This window comes from Coenobita brevimanus, chromosome 84 (genome assembly GCF_032717465.1).
Source record: "Coenobita brevimanus isolate Jiangsu-jjx chromosome 84, ASM3271746v2, whole genome shotgun sequence".
Lineage (NCBI taxonomy): Eukaryota > Metazoa > Arthropoda > Malacostraca > Decapoda > Coenobitidae > Coenobita > Coenobita brevimanus.
In genome coordinates, this window is record NC_137037.1 from 43,563,084 (window position 1) to 43,576,023 (window position 12,940).

A 12,940-nucleotide genomic window follows, 5' to 3' on the forward strand; every position below is an offset into this window, starting at 1 on the left:
TTCTCTCTCAAGTACCATCACTTTACTCCTTTCTACATTTATTCTCAAGGCATGACACTCACAGACATCAGCAAAAATCTGCACTAGTCTACCAAACTCTTATCCAGTATCTGCAAGTAGTACTGCATCATCAGCATAATTTGAGATATTCCATCCATCACCATTCATTACCAACGCCATCCCTCTCTCCATTACTCGTGTTTTTACTTCTTTCACCACCCAATCCATATACTACAGTATATATTGAACAACTTTGGGGACATCACACAACCTTGTCACATGCCCACACTGATCATGAACCATTCACTTAGATGCCTATTTACCCTTACAAATACCTCACTTCCATCATAAAAACCCTTAATGGCACCTAGCAGTGTACCGTCTACACCATACATCCCCAGAACTTTCCACAATCCTTCTCTGTCTACTTTGTCGTATGATTTTTCCAGATCCACAAATGCCATAAACACCTGAAACAGCCCTAGCATGTATTCAATATGGACGGAGGGAGTTAAAGAAGGAGTGGTGACATGTAGAGGTGTATTGTATGTAGGAGGACTACTGGGCCTTGGGAGCAGGCTGTAAAGCCTATGCCCATAGCTGTCAAAAAAAAAAAAAAAAAAAAAAAAAAAAAATCTACCTCCAGGCGGTCAGGCCTATACACCCATGCACTCCCCCCTCATGCTCGCTCAGCCTCACTCTGCTTGTGTCTATCATACAGTGCACTGATTGCAGTATGTCTCCGCAGTCTCTCAGACGAGGAGATTCAGGAGTTCCTGAAGGTCCCTTACACTGGGGAAAGTGACGTGGACGATGACGTGGAGGATAAAGACTACGTCCAGCCTGATGAGGAGAGTACCAGTGATGAGGAAATTCCCTCACCACGAAAATCAAGGTATGTGGGGTATGCTAGGGCAACATGTGGAAGGAGGCCACCTGCACGTCGTCGTCTTGCACATCATGACGACGAGGAGGAAGACAAGGAGGAAGGTAGTTCTGCTGTTCAGGAGTGGTTGGGTAAGCTTAGGATTTCCCTAAGTGGGGAGGAAAGTGTGAGGAGGAACAGTGGATGATTTGGGAAAATTCCATTGTTGGGGGAGAGTGAGCCATCTCGCCCGTGCTCTCCCTCACCCCCACGTGACCCAGTTCAGCCTAGCACCTCACGACAAAGTTTTAGCGCTTTCCCCACACTGAGCACCTCACGTGAAACTCTTCCTCATTCTCCATGCTTCCCCACGGCCGAGGATGACAGAGGTGATGATGATGATGATGAGGAAACGATGTGGGAGTGGGAGGACGGGAGTGACTCTGTCCCCCACATTCATCCATTCACCCACGAGTATGAGGCCGGGTGTACTGTTCCAGAGCTCACCCCTAGCTCAAGTAGGCTGGACTTTATTAGAAACTACTTCCCAGTGGATTTCGTGTTGAAAATTGTTGCCCTTACAAACGCATTTGCAGCATTTGAGCATGAGGGAATGACACTGACACCACACAGCCAATTGTTTGAACCGGATGTGACACTGAGTGAAATGTATGTGTTCCTAGCACTTGTGCTTTTGATGGGGATATTGAAAAAAAAAATCAGCTTCCTTCCTATTGGACTGTGGATCCAGTAATGGCGACACCATTTTTTGGCAAGGTGATGAGGAGGAAAAGATTTCCTACCCTGAGCCATCTACATTTTTTGACACCCTTGACCCAGCTAATGCTAACAACACGGACAGGATGAGGAGGATACATCTAGTTTTTGATCACCAGCAAGAGAAATTCCGTACCTTGTCACAGACAAGAGTCTTGTACTATGGAGAGGTAATACCGCATTCCGACAGTATATCCCCAGCAAAAGACACAGGTTTGGCTTCAAAATATTTGTGATGTGCGACTGTAGGACTGGGTATGTGCAGGACACAGTCCTTTTCACCTGCAGGAAACTGGTCTGTGCATAACCGTAAAGAAGAACCATCGGCACATGGTGAAGGTAGGGAGGAAGCTTCAGAAAAACGAGGATGTTTTTTACAAGGCAAATAAAATCCCCGCCATAGCATGGCACCACAACTGCAAAGTCTTCCTCCTCTTGTCTGTTCATCAGCCCCTTGTACACCATACAGACAGCATAGATTACAGGGCAGAAGGGCAGTGCCACGTCTGGAAACCAGAACCTGTCTTGGCCTACAATGTGAATATGTGACAGGTGGATCAATCAGACGCCATTATTTCCAGCATGGACTGTGCCAGGTCCACGATGAAATGGTATAAGAAATTATTCTTCCACCTCCTCAACATCACCGTCCTCAATGCTCACCATCTCCATACACATACCACTGGCATCTAGGAGACCTTCCAGGGATATATTCATAAGCTGGTGTGGGGGAATATGGGAGTGATGCTCGCCACTGCCACCACACCTGTCCGCCCCACCGCTAGACACATCCCCAGGATCATCCCTCCAAGTGCAACGTGTCAAAATCCCCAGCGGAGGTGTCACGTGTGTGCAAACAGCACTGTAAGGCCACAAACTTAGCAGAAGGACTCAAGGTAAATGTGTGCAGAGTGTGACATAGGATTGTGTATATTCCTATGCTTCGAGGAGTACCACACTCTCACTAACTATTGAGTAACAGTAGTGTGGTAATCAAGAGCGATAAAAAGATGCTCAAAAAGTGTTGCAAGTACAGAAAAAGACGCTCAGAAAGTGCTATAAGTACTGCACACAGTGAAGGCATGTTGTAAATATTTTCTCGTAAGTGTAAGGACTGAACGTAGTGAAGTCAAGTTTTACATATGTTCTCGTAAATGTAAGACGATGAATTCACAGTGAGACGCTCAAAAATACTCTTATAATGTCTGTGTATATTGAAGGCATGTTGTAAATAATTTATCGTGAATGAAAGGGCTGTCCATTGTGAAGTCTATCTCTCTATCTATCTATTGCCAGATGCCTTAATCCCTTATATGGGGTGGCCATACACAAAGCGCCTCCACGTCACCCTGTCCCTTGCCATTTCATTGCCCTGCTCCCAATTCACACCCCCCTCCCTCACTGTGAAGTCAAGTTGTGCATATTTTCTTGTACCTGTACGACAATGCATTCACAGTGATATGTATAGTGTTGCAGTAAGTGATTTATTTGCAAAAAAAAGACGCTTTCTTTATGAAATCCTATGAAAAAAAATTTTGTGAGTGTGAAGTGGACAGAAAAGTGTAAAGACCATTCCTATACCTTCCCTACTTCACATTGGCGAGAATACCTGAGTTTACCTTGCATAGAAAACGGGCTTTCTCTCACCTCTGCTGGGGATTTCCCCGCACACACACACACCTGAAGGCTGGTGGCGGGACAACAGAAAATGCACTTCTGACCTCCGGTGAGTTTCTTCATGGTGATATTCGTTTTTTTCACATAAAAATCTATCATTTTAGCCCAAAAAAAATAATAATAATAATAAAATAAAAAATTGGCCGGCATGGGGGTGACACATAGGGCTAAAAGTGTCTGGCACGTGACGGGTTAGAGAGGCAAAGGAAAGTCTGTTTGAAGGATGTATAATCCTCCAGACAGAATTTACAAAGAATTATGTCATAAAACACCAGCATGAGGTAATGGCTGTCCACTGGACCTCAACCAGAGGTGCATCTGTGACTATTTATACTGCAGTTGTTCACTATCTTAAGGATGGAGAGACTGCTACAAAGGCTTTAGCGATAATGTCAACTACTGCACAATGTCATATTCAAGTCTTGAGGTTCGGGTGTTTAATAGTGCCATTATTTGAATTCTTCAGGCATTCATTTTCCACATGTATCATTGTGGACTGATGGGGTAGCAGCACACTTCAAGAACAGGTACTCAATGGCAGCTCTAACCTGTTACAAAGATATACACAACTGCACTGCTGAATGGAGCTTTCAAGAAAGTTTCCATGGCAAAGGTCCTCATGATGGGATTGGTGCCCTATTAAAATGGAATGCCTACAGATGTGTTTTGCAAGGTCGCTGTACAGTAAGGTCAGGTAGGGACTTTTATGATGAGGCAAAGCAAATAACATATAAAACTGAGCTACTATATGTGTCTACTGATGATATAAACACCCAGAAATCAAAGTATGTAGAGATATGGCAAGACTGTAAGAAGCAAAATCCATTCAGCAAAGCAGGTCAGTTAAACCCTTGGCCATTATAGAGCTGCACTGTATCATATGACTGCAAACCAAACACCATTTAAACAATGTTATCTTCAGCAAACTATGACACACAAGCTGATTCCAGTGATTGAAGCGATAAAGAAAGTACACCATCTCTTACAGAAATTTCAGAGTCATTCATGATATAAAGCCAACACCAAAACTAGTCCCAAGTAATTATGTCTAACTATCTACTGCCAGATGCCTTAATCCCTTATACGGGGTGGCCACAAACAAATCGCCTCCATGTCACCCTGTCCCCCGCCCTTTCACTGCCCTGCTCCCAATTCACACCCCCCTCTCTCATATGCCTCTCCACTCCATCCCTCCATCTCATCCTTGGCCTTCCACTCCCTTTCCCCCCCTTCCACCTCACTCACATACAATCTCCTCGTCAGTCTCTCACTCTCCATCCTCTCCACATGGCCAAACCACCTCAATATGTTTCTTCTAACACTTCCTATCACATCCACATCTACAACACAACGCTCCTTCACATCCTCATTTGTTAGTCTGTCTCTCCATGACTCCACAGGCTCCTCTCAAATAACTCATTTCCACTGCTCTCACTCTTGACTTGAGTGTGAACCAGTAATTATGTACTGGTTCATTATACAACCAAGAAGTTGTTTAAATATTATGCTGCAGTCATGGAGTCAGTGCCATACATTCACAGGGGTGATTTATCCCTCCTTGATCAACTAGTCTATACTGATGTCATGTTGTTGATGTCACTTGAATATGCTGATGTCATTTAAAGAATTGTCTTCTGGTTAGTTTATTATGTAAATTTCATCAGTATACATTCTGTTTATGTTTGTGATACTCATAATTATGGTAACCATAATAAGAGTTGACTGTGTAATCATATTTCAATAAAAGCTGCACAAGTAACATTTCTCACTTTTCTGGTAACGCGTGTGACAGTCACATTTTCCTTAACAGCACAACAGTTATTAGGGATAAAAATGCTGGGTATGGTTATGATCCTTCCCTATTGACACAGTATTGATATGAAGCATTCTTTGACTGAACCAGTAAAATCGCAGACTTATTGAAATTACTTATGCAAAGTACAAGCGGGGGTAGAATCGCAGTAACATTCCTCAAGCAGCTTTTGAAAATCTATATAACATCAAGTTTATAACATAGACAATCTGACTGGTATGATGTGGCGTGAAGTGTTGGTAATATAGCCTTCAAAAGCCTTTTGTTTATACTGAATACTTTGCAAATATAACTCAGAGTGGTTCAATAGCTTGTCCCCAAATGTAACATTCCTCACGATGGAATGACCCTAAATAACTCTATACAGTATATGATAAATCACAGTGTAATGGATTTTTCCAAAAGCATCCTCATCGTAAAACAAGAGTGTGCTGTACGGTATATACATTCTCTTTGTATGACCATACCATTGGTTCACTCTCCTCTATGAAGCCATCAACAGAACTCAGTGATTGCATATGCTATCTTTAACAAACCTCTACATATCTTATCCTATCCAATCTATGCAACCTACACACAATCTTTAATCCTTTCTGACAATATGATGTAAACTGCATTACCATGTAGCATTCTGTTTTTGTGAAGTGACTGGAGGGACTAAATGAGTCAAAATACGGGTACCCGTAATTACCCCAGAGTGGTAAGTGGTCGAGTCTAGTGGAAAACAGAAACGAATTACTTGATGTGTAGTCTGGCACTGAAATGACAAGTATTGGGAACTTAATCTTCTGGAAATGGCATTTCTCTCATATTAACAAAACTGTCATATACTTGCCTCTCTAAGTTATTTCAAAATACAGTAGACCCTTTTATCTGTGGAATTTGCATCCATGGATTTAAGTTTTCGCGGATCAAACTTATTTTAATGTTGTACTATATAAAGGAGCGTTGTGGTGTGGATGTGGATGTGATAGGAAGCGTTATGAGGAACACACTGAGGTGGTTTGGCCATGTGGAGAGGATGGAGGGTGAAAGACTGACGAAGAGAGTGTATGTGAGCGAGGTGGAGGGGGGAAGAGGGAGGGGGAGGCCGAGGATGAGATGGAGGGATGGGGTGGAGAGGTATATGAGAGAGGGGGGTGTGAGTTGGGAGCAGGGCAGTGAAATGGCGGGGGACAGGGCGACTTGGAGGCGATTTGTTTGTGGCCACCCCAAACGGGATTGAGGCGTCTGGCAATAGATAGATAGACTATACACTGTAACTTAATTTGAAATTGTAACGCAACATGCACTTCTTTTGTTGCTACAGTTAGCATACCCACACCCACAGGCATTCCCGTCACTCCGCCAGTCTTAGTGTAAACACCAGTCAGTTCCCTACGTACATCGTTGTCGCCCTTCTCGTGTTTACAACTCTACTGTACTTTCATTGTGTATGTGAAAAATGGCTCCCAAGAAACAAGTAAAGGACAAATGCAATCCTTCTAAGCCAAAGAGAAAGCATAAGGTGTTATCATTTGCAGAGAAAAAGGTCAGACTAGACTCACAGCGTACCTACAGCACCGCCACACATCTCATCACCTCACCATTGGCACCGTAGGAACTGCACTACAATCATTGATGTCATCATACAGCAATCATCATCATCTATACACCACAATCATCATCGTCATCATACAGCAATCATCGTCATCTATACAGCAAACATCATCATCATACAGCAATTGTCATCATTGTATGATGGTTATGAAGAGAACACACAATCTTTTGGTGAATGATAATACAGCAGAACCTCTTTGGTCCAGACCCCTTTGATCCGGATTTCTGTTAATTCGGACAAAATTTAAAAATAATAAGCTCCAAAAATATGTTGAAAGTAATTCTAAAGTCATTTTCAGTATCGGCGCGGAAAGCAATCATCATTCGTTTAGTCTCGGATCATGCTAGGTCGCAACATGGGCGTCTGTTTAAACACATGCTAGCATTCGTTCCATCAACTAGTTCACCAGCCATCTATATTTTTATGCTGTATTTCGAAAGTTAATCCTCCTTACCATGACCCTTAATGCAAGTGTAGCTTCTGCAATGAATAAAGATGTTAAAAGGAGGAGTTTGCTTACACAAACATGGGTCAGAATATTCTGCAGTGTTTAATGCTTACTGTAGGTTATTTTTTGTACTTAAATGTGCTTTACTTGTACATCAAACATTAGCTTCTTGCCCATATGGGCATTAGCAATATGCCAAAGATGACAATGTATTTTTTGCCTACATAAGTTTTATTTTTATTCCAAATATTACAGTTAATCAATTAATTTATTTTTTTACCTACACAGGCCTTAGTCACTTACTACAATTTAAAATGTAGGCTAGTTTCTTGTCATGGCCTTACCTGTAAATTATGCAATACAAAACTATCGTACATGATTAGTTTGGTTATTTTAGTATCCTTTCATCTTTTGCAGTTACGTAGGGTTGACATATGCCACATATGTTAATAATTAACAAACATACCATATGTAGATAGTTTTTGGTATGAACTGGAGACTACCCTGATGGTCCGGACAATCTGCTAATTCGGACAACCCTTCCCCCCATATAGTCCGAATCAGAGAGGTTCTACTGTATTTGTAATATTGTACTTTAAAGTATGTTTTTATTTTTTCAGGGATGTGCTTAGCTTATGTGGAAATAATATGCCATTGTGCGATCATGACTTCAGTATCCGTGGAATTTGCCTTCCGCAGGGCTCTCTGGAACCTAATCCTCGCTGACATCAAGGGTCTACTGTACAGTGCTCATCAGAAGTATCGAGCGCCCTGCGTCCCTCCTACGAAACAAACCTTTCAACATTGAAGAAACATATAAATAATGCATTTTATTTACTTTTAGTGCCTTGTAGGGCATCCTTTACGCTTCTTCACGGACCTGAGATGTCTTGGAAGTGAAAGGGCGAGGTTCCTGAGGTGCTGGAGGGGTATTTTGTCCCAGGAGTCACGAATGGCGGCTTCCAGCTTAGGCAGAGAGCTCACGTCCTTCCCTTGGAGATTCTTCCTTACGAGGTACCAAAGGTTTTCTATCGGGTTGAGGTCTGGGCTATTGCCTGGCCAGTCGTTCATGAATGATACCTCGTAGTCATGAAGCCAATTGGTGACCGATTTGGCCTTATGAGCAGGTGTACCGTCCTGCTGAAAAACTGAAACACTCGTGCACCTGTGAGCTCGAAGGACTCTGGTAAATTATCACAAAGAAGCTCCGGATAAACGTCCTGATTTACTCTGCAGGTCTTGGGAAGCACAACAAGCTTCCCCAAACCTTTACTAGAAAAACAACCCCATACCATGAGTGAATCAGGGTGTTTAACTGTGCTTTCCACATGTGTGTCAAGCGGGTCACTACCTTTGCGCTGGTACACACGTGCTCCTTGATTACAGGTAACACTAAACGTTGCCTCATCAGACCACAACACTGACAACCATTGCTCCTCACCCCAGTTAAGGTATCTGTTAGCAAAGGCAAGCCTACGAAGTTGCTGATGTGTGAGAAGAGGCTTTCTCACAGGCCTGTGACTTGTGTAACCAAGTTTATGGACTCTTCGAGACACTGTGAGCACAGAAACCTCACTAAACACTTCCGAGTTGCTCTCCTTTATTTTCCTTGCACTCACACAAGGATTAGACTCCACTGCACGTTTTAAAACATTAACAGACCTCAGGGAAGTTTTCCTGGGCCTACCAGACCGCAGTTTCTTTGTGGGAAAGTCACCGCTGTTTTCCACTCGAAAACATGCGCACCACCTATGCACTGTCGATCAAGCCACACTAATCAATTCACTAATTTCCTTCATTTGGTGGCCTGCCTCCTTTAGAGCAATGATCTGGGATATGATTTCACTTGATAGTTCACTGGTAGGTGCCATAACAAAGTGGTGAAAGCCAAAACACTGCGGGACACTTTGTAAAAAATGGGACAATAAGAGAGGGAGAAGCGGCGGAGTTTCTCTCTCTCAGGCAGCCCGCAGGTAACTGAGGCGGGAACCAACCAGCGCGCAGTAAGGCCTCAGGTTCCCGTGACGTCATGCTAGCACCCCAAACATCTGGCTCAATTTTTAGTACCAAAAACAGGTGATTCTTTTTTGGCCATAAGTATTGCGCGCCCTGCCATACGGTAGGCGCTCAATACTTCTGACGAGCACTGTACTGTATCCAATTGTCCAACAAGAGAAAATAGTTATAACTTTAATCCCATGAACTTTGTGTTGTTCATTTTAGCTTCCCATTGTTTGGAGGGAAACTATGGACTTGAATTGTGAGTGAATGGGAGTGTGACTTGTTCAACTGGCCAAAATTTGGTTGGCATCTCACTCTCATCTTAAATGTCAGGATCAACTTGCCTAGCCCCGGGCTCCTACGCTCCTCATGGGGCGACATAGGATTGGAAGATGGATGGATCTCATACTATGTAGTTTTCACTTCGTTCTCTGGAAGTCTGGATGTTGATGATGATGATGATGATGATGATGATGATGATGATGATGATGATGATGATGATGATGAAGATGAAGATGAAGATGATGACTATGATGCTAATGATGATGATGATGAATGATGATGACAGATGATGATGACTATGACAATGACGACAACAACGACGATGGCAATATTTTGGTTTCATCATATTACCATCAGACAATTTTATCCAGCTTTGGGGTGTAATTTTTGCAATGCAAGTGGTTGCTGAGGGCTATTTTTAACACCAATTTCAAAGGGTCTGTCTAGAAGTATAAAAAATTCAAAAGGGTGAAAGTATTCAAAGCAATGAAAGGGTTGAGTTTTGTAGAGTTCCTGATGAATATATCATAATCTACCCATCAGTATCATCACTCATCCATCTTTCACCATCAGCTTCATCATCCATCATCATCATCTATCTACAACATCATCCATCATTCATGACCAACATAACTGCATCATCATCATCATCATTATTATCAAATATCCTATAAAACACTAGAAATCTTCTCACCTCATACAAGAAAGCCTTTTGCTTTGGTCTGCCTTCATATGGCCACTCCCCTCCATCAGTCTTTGGTCCTCCTATTAGTTCTCTGATGAAAGTGACATCCTTCTTGCCAAGCTTTTTCCTTTCAAATTCACTCCTCACATGGGGATTTTCCTCCAGCAAGTGATCAAACATCTTGATAGATGCATTTTCATGCTGGTAAAGAAAGATAGCTTGATGCACATCATTCATAACTTGACAGTGTCACATATAAAATACATATTTATACCAATATACATAACCATCCACTTACTCAATGTAGTGCTGCTCTCGGGTGACTCCTCTTTCCTATTCTGTTTTTCTTTCCTTCTTTCTTTCTCTTCCTATTGTCTAGGGGTGACTCTATACTGAATGATAAGCCAAATGGTTTCCTGTACATCAGGAAACCATTTACTACGCTGGGTGGCAACTATATAACCAAACTATGGTGCCTGGTGGTTTAGTGGGAAATTAACCCCTAAACTGCGGGATTGTTTTTGCCTGACTTGCGTGTCTCGCGGGCATATTCGCACTCCGACAGACTCTCTAAAAATATTTGCCAAAAATCAGTTATTAGCTCTAGAATACTATAATTAAATATGCATATGGCACATACCTTCAGCTTTCTCCTGGGATGTTTGTTGAGCCTTTGTCGAGTACCGTAGGACTTGTGGAGACCTCTGAAGTTGGGTAATGAAGTCACCACTTTACACTTCCCGACAACCCGTAACATGATTACCACAGCCTGATATTATCACTAGAAACACTATTCTATAATTCTCAAATAGTTTGAAATCCATACTCCAGAAAAAAAAAAAAAAAAACACTGCGAAAGCAATGAAAATTACAAGCGCGTATGACCTTCCCACTGGCAATCGTTCGCCGCTGGTATTCTGTCATTTTGTTATTCATAAAAACACTCACACTTTATATTTCAATTACTATATAACACTTATATATATGTATATCTACAGTCTTTATCCATAAGTTTCCTTCAGTAATAGTATTTTATTGTCACTGTAGGCATTCAATTTCCCTTTCAGTAAAATACGTAGCATTCACTTTCTCGTCCTGTATACTAGTGTTGAGAGTGAATCTGTCACTTTCATAACTCATAGTATTCATATATGCTGGAGTGAAACTTTCACTTTCATTACTCATAGTACAGTATATATACTCGTATTCTTATATTACTACTCATTTACATTTATATTTACATTCTCTATTTTATTTACATTATTTACATTTCTATTTTATTTACACTGTGTTATGCAGTCACTTTCAGTAACTTATAAAACTATTTTCCACTGTTCACTTATATTTACATTCACTGCTTTCACTTGCTGTTTACACATTATTTACATTTCCACTTGCACTGTTTTACTCACCAGATAGATCGTAGTTACTGTCTATCATTTTCATTGACAAATTAGCCAGTTCACGTTCCACAGCAGTCACTTAGCCCTTTACCTCTTTCCACACGAGGTTTAGTAAGGGGTAGAGGTCACAGGGTCCTTTGCATGGGGCTAAAAAGCAGCGGAATTGGACAGGCTCGAATCCGACGTGCTTTCACCTTGAAAGACAACAGTAAACTGAATACAGTGTGGTGGCCTGCCTAGGGGGAGTGCAATGCTGTCAATGTCGGTGGGGTGACAGCTGCTAATAAATACACTATGAAATGATTGGCAGGAAATCTAGACAATACATAATAAATTAGGTAGTTCCAGGTGAATGTAAATATCACTTAGGCTCCTCCCTTCCTTTCTTATATACAGTAACCCCTCCAATATCCGGATCAATAGAGCCATCGGTAGGTTCGGTTATTGGTTTCGTCCGGATATTGGGCCCCAGCTTATGGACTTGTACTTATGGACCCTAACTCAGAGAAACACCTATACAACTCCCTCTGGACATGCATAGCACCTATTTAACACCCAAATCACACCAATAAGGCACATAAATGACTGAAATAAATGCAAAAGAAACATAAAATGAGGGTTTAGAAGTATGTTCATACATTAATAAACATTCTGGTACTTATGGACCCTAACCTAGCCTAACTCTGAAAAACACATTCCTACTACACATGCATGAGGTAAGTATAGTATGGAAAAAAGTACAGTATGAAACATTCTGGTAAGTATAGTATGGAAAAAAGTACACTATGAAACATTCTGGCTACTTACAGCAAGTCCCTGGCCACCTCGATGAATAACCGCCTCCTCTCGGACTCTGACAGTAAGAACGATTTCCTGAAGCACTTGCAGTACACTCTTCCTGAAGTCTTGCACTGAACTTAGTCAATAACACACAGAAGTCCGTTCTCTTCACAGTGTTCACTTTAGTCCAAATAATGTTCCATTTAAATTTAGTGTTGCACATTAACTTTTCCCAATCTTTTCAAAATTTCTAAAGCCAAAACAAAGAAGGTTAGTTACGTTAAATTTTGTTTCCACTGAGTCTTTTCTCTCATTTCGAAAACCTTAACACAACACACCGTTTTTTTTCACTGCACAACACTCAAAATTCCCGTGTGGTCTAGTGGAGAAGTTCTTGCTGTTTATTCACTGTCAGAGTCCGAGAGTATCACTGGCAGGCGACCAAGGGGTGCATCGCTGGGTCGTGGTGATGGCGTACCGACTACAGAAGACTCTGAGGAAAGCCGCAAACTCACATTGAGCGGTGACTCCACTGTAGCTGATGTGCTGGGCTGTGGCTCGGAGCATGAGGGCCTGTCTTGGGGAGGCAACGGAGTGGAGCCAGGGCTT

General features: G+C 41.9%; 1 protein-coding gene across 1 annotated transcript in view; it reads right to left on the bottom strand.

Annotated features, from left to right (window-relative positions):
* Window positions 1-12,940, bottom strand: part of fal (SAM and HD domain containing deoxynucleoside triphosphate triphosphohydrolase falten) — a 97,614-nt gene that overhangs the window by 37,067 nt on the left and 47,607 nt on the right. Inside the window, exon 6 of the mRNA XM_080280262.1 lies at window positions 10,158-10,349. Coding sequence (XP_080136388.1) covers window positions 10,158-10,349 — 192 coding nt within the window. The remainder of the gene's footprint in view (window positions 1-10,157; window positions 10,350-12,940) is intronic.